This window comes from Miniopterus natalensis, chromosome 1, assembly GCF_054644295.1.
Source record: "Miniopterus natalensis isolate mMinNat1 chromosome 1, mMinNat1.hap1, whole genome shotgun sequence".
NCBI lineage: Eukaryota > Metazoa > Chordata > Mammalia > Chiroptera > Miniopteridae > Miniopterus > Miniopterus natalensis.
Genome location: NC_142081.1, coordinates 18,428,881 through 18,446,125, shown reverse-complemented (window position 1 = coordinate 18,446,125; position 17,245 = coordinate 18,428,881). Strand labels below are relative to the sequence as shown.

Below are 17,245 nucleotides of genomic sequence, written 5' to 3'. Positions count from 1 at the left end.
TTTGGCTTGTGATACATGCCTTAAAAGTAATGAAGAGACTAGGAGGAGGGCTACTTTCTATAGTGTGGCTAGGATTGTGCTTGTGAAAGGTAATGTGAACTAAAGCCTTAAAGATGAGAAGTAAGTCATGGGAAGATCTGAGGGAAGCATCTTCTAGGCAGATCTAATAGCAAGTGTGAAGGCCCTGCTTCAAGAATAAGCTTAGCATGTTCTAGGAAATGAGAGTCCAGTGGGGCTGTAGATTATTGAGGTCAGAGGGGCAGACACACAGGTGATAGCGCTGCATGGATAGACAAACACCAAATCATGAAAGGACTTCCAGACCATGGCAAGGAATCTGGCTTTTATATATGTGGCAGGAAAATATTAAACAAAATGTTTAAGCTAAGGAAAAGATTTTTAGTTTTAGCATAAATAATTTTCTTAGTGAGGAACAGGTCAAGCTATAGTTAGGGCAGAAATGTAAAGATTTTTTTTCTTGGAACTGATTTTAAATAACATAATATTAACATTCAGTATTCCATGAAAAGCAAAAAAATAAATAGAACAGAAAAAAATCAAAGATGAGTATAACACATTTCTAATGGTGATTATATACAATTATTTAGGAGAATTAAGACTTCTAAAGTGGAACAAGCAAATTAAAGTCTTTGTCAATGACGCTTAATATGACAAAAAAGGTAGATCAAATAAACATATGAATATTAATATAATTTTATTAAAATTAGCAATATTTGCTTTGTACCTTATTATAATTTATAAAATATAATCCACACCTACACTGTCTCATTTAATTCTTTTAATTCTTCAATACCTCATATTTTCATATGGAAAAAGTTAAGTTAAGGGATTTTTCCCAACGTCTCATGGCTAGCATATTTAGGATTTGAACCCAGATCTTTTGACTCCAAAAAGCCCCTATATTGCCTATTAAATGGATGTACCTTTCTTTTAGCTTAAAAAAGGGCAAATCAGTACTACTAAGAAATAATAGGAAAAACATTAAAATGAATCATTTGGGGGGGGTTGATGAAAAATAATTTACGAAAATAACCACTTTTATAAGACCCCTCCCTTCAAGAAATATTCCATTAGATCATGGATATATGATATCCTAGGAACAATATACTTAATTGCTAAAGAAAGGTTTGGCATTTTTTAAAGCAAACAATAAAACTGAGGGAGACATTTTATTATAAATTACGGAGAAATTGTTAAAGCAGTCCCTAAAAAGGTGCTACCTGTACCCAGGCCATCAATCTGTCACATGCTCAGATTTGCTGGAATTCTTGAACTATAATAAGCACTTCAGAACTGTAGATGTGGCATTATGTGGTCATTAAGCTTGCCAGAAAATCACAGCTTTTCCTTTGAAAACTAGAACAAAATGCTATCTTCTGCAGAACATTCACTCCCCTCAAGAAGCATTCATGGTATTTCCAGATTAGCTGGCCATTTTGCTATGATTTTCAAATAAACTATTCTGTTCCACTAGGATATATGAAACCTTTGATAGTCAAGTTAAGATTTAAAAAAGCTAATAGCACCTGAATGTCATAACGCTGAAATGGAAGCACGGATGAGATTTCTGTTGTATGTAAAATGATGCCTGCCACCTACAATCTTTGAGGCCAAATGAAGAATATCTATAATTCCTCAAAAGAGACACTCAAGTCCTCTATTACATATACCAATCACTACCTTTTTATCCCAGATAAGCTTCCTTGATGATCTTTTATTTTGCTCTGCTTCTCACAAATTACTCTTCGAGCAAAAACAAAAGCAACAACAAAAATCCTTTAATAATTGTTGTAAGACTAGCCTTCACACTCTAGAATTAATAAGGACCAGAGGATAGCCAAGGGAAAACAAAAACAAAAACAGGGAATATGTTAGAAGAAGACATGATCTAGTTGGGTGCACATCATCTAGACTCTCTAAATAGTTCTGGTAGGTAGGGGGAATGACAAACATGGGACAGGCTAAGAATACAGATGGATTCTTATAGGGTGCTAAGCAACAAATTTCAATCCAATGATTATTCAGTTCATTCACTATAATCACCACTTGGAGGCATATGAAAAAAAGCTAAGGGCATGAAACCTTCACATTTGTAAAGTAAAAATTATAACCATATGACAGAATATAACAGTGATAAAATGAAAATAAATGGGTACAAAAATAAATGGTATGGGCATTTAAAGATTTTTAATAGAGCAGGTATATTCCTTGAATGTGTAGGAGGAAAATTTGCAGGAGTCAGAATGAGTTTGGGGAGAAGAAAAAGGCTTGATGATACAGATGAAGTCTTGGGGAGGCAAAATGAATTAAACTTCAGATGTTTGCTTCTCTCCCTAGATCAAAAAGGGATCAAGTATGGGAAAATGTGCCCTGGAATTCAGGAAAGGAATATGTATTGAACTGATGTAAAGGATCCTGAGTAATCAAGAGGATAGGTGCTGCCAAAGAAGTTTGTTCTTTGGGAACAAGCTAAAGATATAAAAAGATCATTCCAGATTCTTCCCTTCCCCCATGCCTCCAAATCAACCATCAATCTCTTACACCTTTTAAAAATTTATCTAATATGTATATTAGGCATATAATTCTCAAAATGAAAACAAGAAAACAGATGAATAGAGGTTAGGGTTTGCCCAGGGTCACACAAACAGTAAGTAGCACAGTATGATGCAAAACCAGTTTGTTTTTTAAACTTCCTGTCAGTGTTCTTCCCATTATACCCAATGGAAAAGAAATCAGAAAAAGAAATGCTGCTGGCATTTTCCTTGGAGGAAGATTGTCTCTTAAGGGTAATGTGGTATTGTGCATGTAGGGAGGAGGAGGGAGGAAAAGTACCCAAACATGAAATCATTCTTTCATTTTTTCCCTCTCCCTTTCCCATATGCTATAATCCCTAGATTTATAAAAGGTATATAGTTTCTTTTGCACGTTTAATAGTTTGACATAACAATAAATATAAACTAGTACAATTCTCAAGTGATCACAAAGCAGTGATGATAATAAGCAAGAAGAAAAAGATTCATCTTCTGAGGGAAGTATATGTTTTGAGAGCTCACAACCAGAATTTCTGTCATATTGATATTCACATGTGAAGATTCCAGGGTTTAAATTTATTTTACAAAGGTACTATAATATATTTCAGCACAATTTAATATATGCAAAATGAAGGTCCATATTTACTTACCTCTAATAACCGAGGTATCCAGCCTTTCCGGTACCCGTATGGGGGAGGTTCTCTTCGGGAGGAGACCAGTGAGGTCTGTCGTGATCTCTGAGATCTTGCCTTTTCTTCAGCCTCAAGCTGGTCCTGAGATAGCTGAGTAGGTGCAGGTAAAAAGCTATAAGCAAAGATAATAAAAGTCAGAATTTTTAAAAACACTTACAATTAATTTGATCATTGCAATTTGGCCACCAGAGACTATTTTCCTATAAGACTTTTTCGTTTGAGCAAAAGAGCAAACTTTTTGATAATCTATGGCAGTATTCAGTATCAGTCGTTTTGTTATGCCTGGAAAGAAATAAGTACTCAGAGACATATAGTAAAAACATTTGACTAGAATGCAGGCAAATGGTGCCAGAAACAAAAATTAACAGATATTTCACATACTAGACAAATTATTGAGATTTTATGCTCCCACATTTCTTTTCTGGTAACAAGCAAGTAAACATCCTCATTTAGCCACAGGGCAACTCTCTAGCTCATGGTTTTCTTAAGGTCTTTGCTATTCTTATACTTCTTACTTTTAACTATTTTACTCTTATGCTTCTTACTTTTAACTATTTTAGTGTCAATATAAAAGAACAAGGATTAGAACTGAATGTAACAAAGAGATTGATAAGAGAAAGAAACACAAGTTGCATATTTAAGTGTGCTTCCCCAAGGGTATCTAGTTTAGAATGCAATTTAAAACTTAAGATGTCAAGGATTTAAAGCCTAAAGATGTAATTTTAGTCATTCTTTATTCGAAACAGCTTTTCTACAAAACCAGCAATTTTCAACCTTTTTTATCTTGTAGCACACATAAACTAATTACTAAAACTCTGCAGCACACCAAAAAATATATATTATATATATATATATGTGTATATATATATATATATATACACACACATATACATATATATATATATATTTTTGCCAATCTGACAAAAAAATAAGTATAATTTTGATTCATTAACACTGGACAGCTACTGTGTTGACTGTTGTCATTTTTTTATTTGACAATCAAAGGGAAAAGAGGTCAGTGCCCCTGACTAGTCAGGTATTGCATGTTTTTTAAAAAATTCTTGCAGCATACTGGTTGAAAATTGCTGTACTAAATCATTCCTAACAACTTTTAAGTATGACATTATTAAAGAGATACTCCAAAATACCACAAAGGGATTGCAGTAGATAAATAATATGTTTAATGGAAAAGTTAAGGTTCCTTTGTAATTCTTGGCCAGTAAGCATACTTGAAGAAGCAGTTGAGCTTATTTATTCAACAATATTTATTGATCACTTGAGTGCAGGCACTGTGCTAGGCAGACAATGAGACTATAAACTGAGAAATACAGCTTACAGTCTTGCAGGGAAGAGAGACAATCAAATAATCACAAAAATCCTTAATTAAAAATTATACTAAGTGATGAAGGAAAAGTTCAGAGTGCCATGACAGCATACATCAGAGGGATCTAATCCAGTGGGGAGGGGGAGATGGCAGGTAATGTGATAGCTAAGAGCTCAGAGTTCAGATCCTACCACTTACTAACTTAGATAAACTACTTCTCTGAACCTCAGTTCTCTCATCTGGAATGGCAGATCAAAAGACTACCTACATCACAGGGCTGTTATAAATATTAAGTGAGAAAATCCATGAACTTGGCACAGTGTTTAGATACCATCCATAAATATTTGGTTATTTGAAACCATTCTGACCCCCCCCCCCCCATTTGTATTTGTTGTCCTCCATCCGTACTCCCACAAGGCTCTCTGTGTCCCACAACTATCACATCTACCTTAGGGTATTGCAATCATCTCTTCATTTACCTTTTTCCCCCTCTAACTAGACTGTAAGCAACTTGAGGACAGGAATCAAGCCGCCTGCTGCCTCTTTCATCCCTAACTCCCCTGGCATTGTCTATCTCACAGCAGGAGCTACTTAAATGATTGTAGGAGAAAGAATTCACTCTACCCTTCACACTCACCATCTTTATGTCACTACAGCCAGATTCTGGCCTTTCCTTAAACCATCTTAGAGTCTTTACATTTGCTATTGCCTCTGCCATAGAACAGTCTGTTTACTTACCAAGAATATTACAGTGCTTTTATAGAAAACTCTTCCCCAGATCTTTCATTTTAGTGACCAGTTCTTCCAACAGAGTAAAGAAAAGAAAAATGAAATATTTAAATATTTTGGCCTCTTTGTAACTGTCTTTGTATCCCTATGTGCTTGCTTCTTGGCATTCATGTCCCTGCTCAATTACACCTCCCTAGAGCTATTTTATGACCACCTTGTCCAAAACAGCACTCTACTTCACATCTTTATTCCTCTTACTACCTAAAATTGCATTATTAATTTATTCACTCATATATAATCTGTCTCTCCTAGTATGTAAGCTCTGTGAGGACAAGTTTGCCTGACTGATTCAATACTGTAAAACCTTCACTTGCAACAGTGCCTGGCATGTGGAGACTTTCAACAAATAACAGAATGAATGAATGAATGAATGAATGGATAGAGTCCAAAATTTGGGGCTCTTACCACAGTTATTTTCAGAAAACCATATATATCCAATACATAGGAGGGATACAAAGACAGTTACAAAGAGGCCAAAATATTTAAAGATTTCATTTTTCTTTTCTTTACCCTGTTGGAAGAACTGGTCACTAAAATGACAAAAATCAGGCAGCCTGCCAAAGCAGAATTTGGACAATCCAGTAAACAGGTAAACTGGCCTCGATTAGGTGAGAATATATTCTAGCCTTTCAGAGGGTCTTAACTTTGTTGTTCCCTGTAAAGAATGACATTCTCACCTAGAAGCACACTTCTGGTTGGGGGAGGGGAAAAGGGAGCAAAGATGGTACATAGAGGGATGCATATGCAAGCAGAAAGTCTATTCAGTGGTTCTCAACTGGGGGCAATATATCTACAACGTAGATATTTGACAATGTCTGGAGACATTCTGTGAGGATTTGAGGGCTGAAGGTGGAAAGGGTGTTGGGGTGTCACTGGTATCTAGTGGGTAGGGGCCAAAGATGCTGCTAAACATCTCACAGGGCAACTCTATAAAAGAATGAATTATCCAGTCCAGATGTTGATAGTGCCACTGTTGAGAGATTTTAGTGTACTCCTTCCCCTTCACTAGAAAAAGCATACTAAATGCAAGTGATATTAGATACATAACCTTAAACACACTTGAATTTAGACATAAACCAGTATGACTTTAAATTTTTAGTTAGTAACAATCATTGGTGACAAGCTGTAACACATCAGTATGTCAAGTCCCCGCTATTAATCCCTGGTAGATTTAGAAAATAACACTTGGCCTGGAAACTTGAGACCATCTCTAAAAATCAAATCAGCTAGAACTAACGCCACAAAACCAAAAAGCTACATAGTCCCTGAGCCTAACTCCACTAGTCTTTGTTACAGTGCCTTCCACCTAGAGGGCACTCAATCAAATGTTTGATGCCCATAACATTTACTAAAGGAAACTCTCCAGTCCATTCAGCTCATTCCATCGAATTCTCTTTGCACTTAAGGTTAATACTACACGAATAAGCATTCTGGGTTTGTTTCATATCTGTATGCCTTGTTCATCATCTTTCCTGCAGCCAAAGACTGTCCTATTTCCGTCTTTAAACACACATGCCCTAGGATGGAGCAAGGCACCAAAAATTAATTCCCAAAAGTTTGCTGATTCAAACATTTTTCATATGTTTGAATTTGTAACTGTCATCAGCCAGGAAACATGTATGTGAGGAGAATGAAGTGTGTTTAGGGAGCTCAAGTAGATGTCCTAAAATGATTACTTTCTTCGCAAAACCTCTTTGACGCTGAACTTTTCCTACTGCCTTCGCACGGAAAGTTTTTCTACTTAGATGGGGCAGCAAGGTCTCAGACTAGTAGAAGTTACATAACTCCGCGGAATCTCCCACTTGAGCATCTTTTTCCTAAAGGCAGGGACCACTTTACATGCGGTTACCAAGGCAACCAAGAACAGCAAAAATCCGAAGTGGTTCTATCCACGGAAGAAACTCCAGGGTCCAAAAGTTAAAGTGCGGAGCAGCGGCGCGAATTAGTAACAGCGGCCACTACTGTGGCAAATTTAATTAAAATTTCTGTTCAATGTCCATCCCGATCACTTTTTTCCCCCCCCCATTCCAGGAATCCTTGTTTCCGGACAGAGACCGCAGCTGACAATCGGCCTTTAAGTCAGGCAGTCGCCTCCCGCCCGCTTCATTCTGCCCAGACAAATAAGCCACTGCCCCCTACAGCCCCCAGCGCGCCCACCCGAGCCGCGGAACCGGGGAGCGCTCTCCACCCCCCCCAAAATGCTTAAGCGAGAAACAAGTGCGACTCCTTCGCAGCTGAGGCCAGAAAACTATTCACCGCGCCGCTGCTTTCGGCCCCGGTGAAGGGGCAAACTCAACCCGGGAAGCCACTCAGGAAAGACCCCAGCTTCGGCGAGGCCTGGTCGCCCGGTGGCCAGCGGGAGGGCCTAGCCGTGGCCTCGGCCCCCGACGCTCTGTGCCCCGCGCCCGGTCACTGCCCGGAGAGTGTGGACAGAAAAATGAAAAAAAGTGGGCACTTCCAGACCCTTCCGTATCGAGGACCCAAATTAACAACCCACCTCGTGAGCGCCATCTTCTTCCGCTTGCTCCCACAGCGAGCGACAGCTCCGCGGGGCGGGTCTTTACCGGAGACGAGTTAGAAGGAAGGAGCGCGCAATACGCAGGCGCCCTAGCCGCAAGGTCTTCTGGGATTTGTAGTTCTTGGCGTAAGACCACAGTTCGGTTCTAGCGTAACCAGACCAAGCTGTTGTGGGAAAAAGCGATTCAGTTAAGAAAAGCAAAAGCTTCACCCTCCCTCTGTAAAATGACAGGACGTTACCTAGGCAAAATAACGAAGCGGCCTGTTAAGCTACGCGCTATTCCCTACTCATTTCTCTTGTAGGGGTCCCAAGTATAAGAGCCTTCCGGAGACAGCAACATTAAATAAAAAGAGGAGGGGTTTTAAAACAATAAGAAATAGTGAGACTGGTGAATGGAACGTTCTGGAACACTGAAAATATTCACACTTAAATTTTTTCTTTAGATTTTATCCCTTATCACCAGACCTCACTCCCCAGATATTCTCCTGGGGAGGTATTGTGTGATTCTTAGTAAGTTACCTTTAAAACTGTGAACCTGAGAAAGAAGACACCAACCAAAAAGGGCTCCTGGTGGCTAACTGGGCCCAAATTTTTAAACACACACACACACACACAACAACCCAGCCTAGCAGCCATTTCTACATGGGGGCCTCTCAGCGAACTGCCCTTCAGAAAGAGCCCTGCCCTGAACTGGCAGCACTGTTTTTCCGCGGGCTGAGCCGGCCCTTACTGGGGAGTTTCTGGAATCCTAGTCCAACCGACAGGACGGAGGCTTTTCCCATCCAATCAGAGCTGCACAGCTCTGACCAACCAGAGTGGCTGTATTCTGACCAATCACCATGGTGACTTTCAGACCTATAAAGGATGAGAATTTGGAGTCCTCATTTCCATGGGGACAGACGGATGAGGGACCAAGGGCAGGGATTTCTGTCCATATGAGCCCCTCCGGCTCTGAGAACAGGCAGAGCAGATCTGCAAGGAGCAGAGCAGAGCTGTCTGGTGGGAGAGGGGCCTGATTCCTGGGCTGCCTCACAGCTGTGCTGTTTGCACAGGGATGCTGGATCACAGCTGAGCTGTTTTGCACGGAATTAGGGTCCTTCTTCACTGCACCCCAAGTTAGAGATTCCAGCTGGTGTTGAATTGATGTCAAAGACCATTGGTTGACAGAACAGTCGTGTATTATTTGTGCATGTTTTTATGTATGTATGTGTTTTAGATAGTGTTTTACAAGTGCTGAGAACAATATCCAGCATAGAGTAAGCACTCAAAACGTAATTATTATTTTCAGGCTTTAATTTAATTGGCTTTAATATAAATAATCCAATTAAAGGAATGCAAGAATTTGAAGAGATGTTTCTTCAAAGAAGATGTATAAGTGGCTAATAATCACATGGGAAGTTGCTCAACATCATTAGCAATCAGAGAAATGCAAATCAAAACTACAATGAGATACCAATTTATAGTCATTAGGATAGTAAAATAAAAGACAGACAAGCAGTATTGGTGAGAAAGTGGAGAAATTGGAACCCTCATACATTGCTGGTGGCACTGGAAAATGATGTAGCCACTTTGGAAAACAGTTCGGCAGTTCTCAAAAGGTAAAATGTAAAGTTACCATATGATCTAGCAATTCCACTCCTAGATATATACCTAAGAGAACCGAAACATATATCCACACAAATACTTGGGCACAAATGTTCATAGCAGCGTTCATATTAATCCAAAAGTAGAAGCAACCCAAATGTCTATCAACTGATGATAGATAAACAAAACATGATATTACTTGGCAATAAAGAGGAATGTAGTACTGATACATGCTAAAACAGGAAGGAACCTTGAGCAAGTTTAGCCAACTTGCAGAGTTGAAATGAGCAGTCCAAAAGAGATCACCTTTACTGCTAATACCAGTTGCAACTTTGGGGATTCCTAAAGCCACTCTTAGATTTGATAATTTGTTAGAAGGATGCACGGAACTCACTGAAAGGTGTTATTCTCACGGTTTATTACAGGATATTGATTAAAATGAGCTAAGGGAAGAAGCACGTGGAGCACCGAGCTTCCCTCTCCTGCGTAGCCAGGACTGCAAAGCTCTCCCAGCATTGTTGTGTGGGAGTACACACAGGTGGGAAGTGCACCTGAGCCTCGGTGTCCACAGTTTTTATTGAACCTCCATTACGTAGGCATGACTGCCTTTGTGGTTGATCTCAGTCTCCAGCTCCTCCAGACATCTACTGATTCTGCATGACCTATAGCTCCCATGCTAAGTCACATTGCAGGTCTTTCTGGCCAGCCCCCACCCTCAGACTATTTGATGTGGCCAGCCGCCATCTCAAATCATCTTTTTAAGACTCTCTGGCCCTGACTAGTGTGGTTCAGTTGGTTGGTGTCATCTGTGCACCGAAAGGTTGCCAGTTCAATTCCCAGTCAGGGTGCATGTAGGCTGGATCATGTTGATGTTTCTCTCTCCATCTTCTTTCCCCTCTCTCAAAATCAATTAAAAAAATCTTAAAAAAGAAAAAGACTATCGGGTGACCCAAGGCTCCAAGGCAGACAAAGACACTCTTATTAGGAATGACATTTCAAGAGCTTAGAGATTACTTCCCAGAAGCTGAGGAAAAAGGCCAGAGCTCTGCTTCGGCAAGGTTAACTTCTTTACTACAAAAACCTTGAAAACATTAAGCTAAGTGAAAGGAGCCAGTCACAAAAGCCCAGGTATTGTATAATTCCATTTATAAAAAATTTCCAGAATAGACAAATTCATACAGACAAAAAGGAAATTAATAGTTACCTGGGACTGGGTTTGGTGGGGGTGGGGGATGGGAAAGGTGAGTGACTGCTAAAGCGTACAGGGTTTCTTTTTGGATTGTTGAAAAGTTATATAATGGTGATGGTGGCACAGCTCTGCAAATATACTACAAACCATTGATTTGTACACTTTAAAAAGGTGAATTTTATGGAATGTGAAATATAAATAAAGCTATAAAAACAAAGTCAAGTAAAATGCAAAATTTATAAAATGAATAAATAAGTGAATAAAAAGTATGATCTAGTATCCTTTCATTCATTTTTTCCCCAAATGAGCTTTTGAATTATTTTGTTGAGTTCTTTTTAAAAAGCCTGTAGAAATATTGACTTTCACTGACTTGATCATAAATTAACTTAGAGAGCTGATATCCTTACAGTTTTGTGTCTCAGGAACACTGTTTAGGTTTTGACTGATTAAAATCTCTCATATCTTTCGATAGCATTTTGAAGGTTTCTTTAAATAGATTGCACTCATCTCTCAGAATATTGATCCTTAGGTATTTAATTTCTTTATCATGAATGCAATCTCTGTTTTTATATGATTACTAAATATAACAGTAATTTTTATTAAGCAAACCAAAAGTGTTCTGAAAAACATGTCAATTTATTAGTAGAATCGATTTTTTTACTGTAATGACTTAAAGTTAGTTTCAGCTTGTGTTTGGTGAGATGTGCTCCTATATCCTCTTACTGGGACTGAGCAATTCTTTGGGTTGACGCTAGGAAAGGAGCTTTGGGGTCAGCTGTTTCCCTCCTCCAGCTCTGAGATTTCCTGTTTAAAAGCACTCAGAGACCTGCTGACCCCATTTCTTTCCAGATTTAATTATTCTTTTTGAAAGTTGGCTCAAACCTTAAGGGGATTTGAAACACACGGCTCCAGTGGGGATGGAACTTCAGACCTAAGATAACTATCTCTTTTTCTATTGAACCGCCTGGCAGGGGAACAATTTGCCCCTTGCCCTGAGCACTCTCATTTGTTTTGATAATTTTCATTCTTATCAAGTGTGCTGCTGGCCCAGAAGGCAGCCATCTGATACCTGAAGTGACTCCCTTGTCTTTTCTCTAGTAACAAGATATTCCACCAGAATATGCCTGTTTGTGCAGCGAGGAGCTACAGCAGGTGTGGATGGCTATGATTTAATAACCCTAAGGGGAAAAAACTGGGGCAATAAGAATACTGTTTGTTGATGGGCTCCTCTGTGCCTATGTATCTCATTTCGTCCTCACAACAGCCCTATGAGTAGTTAACTCTTATTATCACTGTTTTACAGTTTGAAATATGGAGGCTTAGAGATATGTAATTTTCCAAGATGACAAATAGAAAATAACTAATCTGGAACTTAAACCCAAAGAATATGATCTTAACCACTATTCCCTACTGACTCCCAAGTGGGAGATTCTGTCTTTTTAAGAAGCCTGAAGTCAGACAGACCTGAGTTTGAAGTTAGACCTGCACCCCTGGCTTTAGTTCTGTAACCTTCAGCAAGTCTACCTATTTCATAAGGCTGTGAGGATGACATGAGATGATAAATGTAAAGTGCTTAAGTGCTTGGTTCACAGTGAGTACTAAATAAATATCAGCTGTTATTCTTAAAAAATGTATCCAAAATTTACCAAGTGCTTTTTCTGTGCTAATTTGGGGGGACTCAGAGTTAAATATTGTGCATCCCGAGTTCTAAAGACCAGGGGGTTGGTAGATCTGAGGTTTCTGGGCTGAGCCTGGCCTTCAGAAGTGTTCTTTCTCTCCCATACATGCTTTAAAATGTTTGAATTAGTTCCAGACATTTACTTATTTAAATATTTATCACATTGTATTTTAATTACCAGTTTATCAGTCTCCCATTAGATTGGAGTTTCTTAAGTGCAGTGATTGCCATGTTCACTTTCCCTTGAAATAAGTGCCAAAATATTTGCTAACTGAGTAATGAACAATATTTCTATTCAAATGGTATATATTTATCCATACTTGTTGAGCATTAATCTCCAAATATTCTATAACCTGATTTAAAATCATCAAATTTAAACAAGAAACTGATACCAAGGCTTTGATTTAGTTTATGCTAAATCATTAAAAAAATGTATAGCTTTGGGGCATTTTATTATTAAAAGCTGGTACTCATATACATAAACTAATAAGAACTTAAAATTCATCATACATTTACTTCATTTTTTAGCTTCACCTTCTAGTAAATCTTTAGCTTCATTGATTTTGGCTGCTACATAAGGAGATGCTCCCTCATATGGGTGATTTAAAAGCATCATTTGTCGATGAGCATCTCCTAATCTTCCTTTATTGGTAGTAGGGCTTATATCTAGTATTAATTCTGCTTCCAGTTTTGTCACTTTGTAATAGCCACCTCTGTAATAGCCACCACTGAAGGCCTTCTTCAAGTGTAGTTCTAGGCTTCATATACAGGTAGCAAAGAATTAGCAAAAATGTTTAGAAGGTCTTACAGATTTTGGTAGACTTTGAAAAACTTACTTGACTTGAGGCTCCATATGCTTCATGACTTGCAAAATGTGACGGCCTGCAAATCCTGTAGCAGCAATGGCCAGTGCAACGCTGCCACCGTACTGGCTACGACTCCTGCTCAGCTCCCCTGCCTCTCCTGGGAGGGACAAAATGTCCAGACCCAGCTAAAATAAAAAAGACGAAAACAAGTATGGATGAGGATGTGGAGAAACTGGAATGCTCATACGTTGCTGGTGGGCATGTAAAATGGTGCAGCCACTTTGTAAAACATTTTGGCAGATCCTCAAAATGTTAAGCATAGAGTTACCACATAATCCAGAAGTTCCACTTCTGGGTATATACCCAAGAGAAATGGAAACATGTTCACACAAAACCTTGTACACAATGTTCATAGCAGCATTATTTGTAAGAGCCAAAAAGTGGAAACGACCCAAATATTCATCAACTGATGAATGGGTAAACAAAATGGAACATCCATACAACAGAATATTATTTGGCAATATGAAGAAATGAAATACCAATATATATATAACATACATAACATATGTAACATACATAAAACTTGAAAATGTTATGCTAAGTGAAAGAAGCCAGTCACGAAAGACCAGATATTATGATTCCGTGTATGGGAAACATCCACAGTCGGAATACCTATAGCGGCATATCCATACAGAAGGCGGGTTAGTGACTGCCTGGGGCTAGTGCCCGGGTGGGAGGATAGATTTACAGATAGACAAACCAGGGGGAGGAGGGATATGTGTCAGAAGAGTGGACCTTGGAGCATAGTTCTGAGAATTAAACCACATTTTTAAAATTTAGTGATTCTCTTTTTCTGATTTCAAAAGGATTTCATTTTCTGTGGAAAAAATTTAAAGAAAAAGAAAAGCAAATAGCAGAAAATAAAAACCACTTGCAATCCTATTACCCATAGACAATGCCCATTATGCTGATATTTACCCTTCTAGACTTCCAAAGGGCATTTCAACTGTGTGTTTTTTTTTGTTTGTGTTTTTTTTTTTTTTTTGCCAGTACACACCACCAGTGACTTTCCTGGGGTCTCTTAGCTACTGAGTGAGAGAGCCTACACTGGAACCCAGATGCTGGATCCTGAACTTCATTATGCTCAGGAACAGAGGAGATCCTCCCCCCCTGGCCCCTGCCCGGTATTACTTTACACATATGTCTAAATAGCACTTTAAAAATTAATTTTAAAATTAAAAAAAAATTATCTGTGTCTACTACTGGACTATGGGCCTCTCAGCAGGGCAGGAATATCATCTCATATCAGTATCCTCAAAACAAGGCCTGGTGCTGAATAGTGGCTCAGTAGTTGGAACACAGTAGACACCCATGTCCTTCCAGTCAGGGAGACAACTAGGTCTCCATGGCCTCTCATGGAACTGAATTGCAGGTGTCCTCGGTTTTCCAAGACTGACCTGGCTTTCTCCCAAAGAAACAGTTTGTAGCATCCCCAGGTAAAGGGGACTGGGGCAGGACACTAACGGTGTGTATCACACCACCTACAATTATCCAGTGTACCACCAAGGGCAATTGTACCACAGTTTGGAAAGTCCCAGTGTAGAGAATGGCATTGTGGGTGTAGGGTTTTAGGGGGTGCTTTGTGGGAAAGGGGACTGAATGGAAGCCTGTGGAAAAGTCTAGACATGATGTGTGGGGAGCTTGACAATGTTTGTGGTAACAGGAATGGGGAGGAAGGGAAAGACGGGAAGGGTATATAGAAGAAAGTGTCAATGGGTTGAGTGAGCTAGTGATGAGGGACTGAGAAGAACGGAAAGACTGGCCTGAACTGGGACCCTGGGACCCTGGAAGACGAGCAGTGCCTGGGCAGGCGCAGAGATTCAGGGCAGGGAAGCTTGCTTGCTTCTGTGAAGACCAAGTGAGCAATTCTCCAGCACTGCTGTTTGTGGGCAGACCCTCTTCTTTGCTTTTATCTAGAATATCTATTGCTAAAGATAAAGATTTGCTCCTCAGATTTTAGCAAAAGAGGCATGAAAGGCAGATGACAAAGCCCATGTGCCTCCTCTTGCTACAGAAATGCCAACCCCCACTTGCCCCAGGGTGTCTGTCAGTAGCTCTCAGGGGGAGCCATCAAATTAGCCCTTGACATGAGTCACAGTTCTAACTGCCTTTCTCTTCTGATGAGAGGGTGCTCAGTGCCTCCTGTGCCCTCCTTTCCTGGCAACAGAAGGGTGGTGTGAGATTTAATTTCTCAAGAAAACTAAAAAAGACACCAAGATCCCCAGTCTCCATCTCATGTGAGCCAAGACCTTCTTCGGGCGTAGAGGGTCAGTGCAGACAAAGGCGCTCTGATCACTTGCGATGGTTTATCGCTCTAATTATAGAAAGTATTTAGCTATTGTTCCTAATTGCTTGCTGCAGTTGGGTTTGAGCATTGTTGTTCTTTTGTTTTTTGTTTTTTACAAAAGTCTGGCTTCTGATGAGTTGTTCTTTTCTCTCTCTCTCTCTTTTCCCCTGCCTTGGTCCATTCCAGCCCCTGGCTGTTCCATTGGAGAACGGAAGGAGGTGTTGTGATATTTCTGGAGAAGCCACTTTATCTCACCTAGTTGTTTTCATGGCTTTCCCTCTCCTCCCCCTAGTTGCCTAATAGAGAGGGAGGGAATGAACATTTACTGAGCACCTATTTTGTATGTGCCAGGCATTGTACTAGCCCTCACACAGGTTGTCTTACTCAATCCTTGCAGCAAGGCTGAGAGGCAGATGCTATTACCCCCAATTTACAGATAAGGAATCTAAGGCTCAGGAGGGTCTCACAGCCAGTAAGTAGCTGACCTAGGATTTAAACCTAATGAGTTGGAGGCAGGATCCAAATCCAGGTCTGTCTGACTCCATGTTGCCTCTCTCAAGGGAGGCTGAGAGCTTTTATAGATTTTGACTAATAGAACATTGGCCTTGATACTTCTACCGCTATGGGAGATTGGGGGAATCCTGCTCCCTCACCCTGAAAGCGCCTATTTCTAGGTTCCCTGTTGGAGGTCTGGGATTCCTGTTGTTGGTTCATGACAGGTGGAGAGATTTTCCATATTATGGTAGCAATGACAAGGAGGAAAGCCACTTCACCACCAGGGGCCTAGGCCAGTCAGAATCCTACAGGAAACAGACGGCGGGTTCAAGGGTTTCAATGCAGTGATGAATGAACGGACTGTGTGGAAGAGGAATGGGCAATTAGGGAGCCCACAAGCGGGTGGGGAAACAGCTGGGCACTAACATAGCAGGAAGCCATCACCACCCCGAGGTCTAAAGGGGCATCATGTGGGAATGGTGTTTCTGAGCCCAGAAAAGCTGGGGCTAGGGCAGAGGTACCCCTCCAGGAGCTGTGGCAGGAGAGGAACCCAGCTACTGCTGCAATGCTGACAGGAAGGGCAGGTCACACATGAAGGGGTGTGTGTGTGTGTGTGTGTCTGTGAACAAACATCTGGACTTCTCTCTCCTTTGGCCCCCTTGTCTCCTGGTCATGGTCAAACCTAACTGGAAGACAGAAGGCCAGGGAACCCAGGGGAAGCAAGCAGTACCAGTCATTGTCCTGGGGCACAGGGTAGGGCACAGAAGGGTGCAGAGAGCACTTGAGGATGATACTCAACACAGGGATTACTCATGTGTGCCCTTCATGCCAGTCCATAGGAGGTAGGGCACTGTTTATAGACTCAAAGAATAATGGAATGAGAGAGTTGGAAGGGCCCTTTGAGCTCTGCCCACAAACTCCCTTTACTTTGCAAAAGAGGATCCTGAGGCCCAGGGAGGGAAAATGACTGGTAGGTCCAAGGTCCAAGGTTGGCAGCCAGTTAGTAGCATAGGCAGGACTGGAATCCGGCTCACCGAACTTTCAGTCCATTCCACCTCTTTATTGGAGAGCTGTGGTCAATTAATGGTTGGTAATAAAAGATTACTGCTGAGCCAACTTGCTTATTTCCTTTTGAAATTGCTCAAAGACCTCAGGGCATAATTTACTTTGGTCCCAGATATTTGTCTCAAATGATTCCTTCTCTAAATACATCTATGATCAAAGTGGGCTGCCCAATCCAGAATGTGGGCTCTGGAGTCAGAATCATGGGG

General features: G+C 40.4%; 1 protein-coding gene and 1 pseudogene across 1 annotated transcript in view; both read right to left on the bottom strand.

Annotated features, from left to right (window-relative positions):
* SNW1 (SNW domain containing 1) overlaps positions 1 to 7,954 on the bottom strand; it is a 29,920-nt gene extending 21,966 nt beyond the window's left edge. The window contains exons 1-2 of the mRNA XM_016220181.2: positions 7,855 to 7,954; positions 3,203 to 3,356 (exon numbers count right to left, since the gene is read on the bottom strand). Of these exons, the coding sequence (XP_016075667.1) occupies positions 3,203 to 3,356; positions 7,855 to 7,868 (168 nt within the window). The 5' untranslated portion in view covers positions 7,869 to 7,954. The remainder of the gene's footprint in view (positions 1 to 3,202; positions 3,357 to 7,854) is intronic.
* Positions 7,955 to 12,843: 4,889 nt separating this feature from the next.
* LOC107542971 (mitochondrial import inner membrane translocase subunit TIM14-like) lies at positions 12,844 to 13,188 on the bottom strand (annotated as a pseudogene).
* Between the last annotated feature and the right edge of the window lie 4,057 nt (positions 13,189 to 17,245).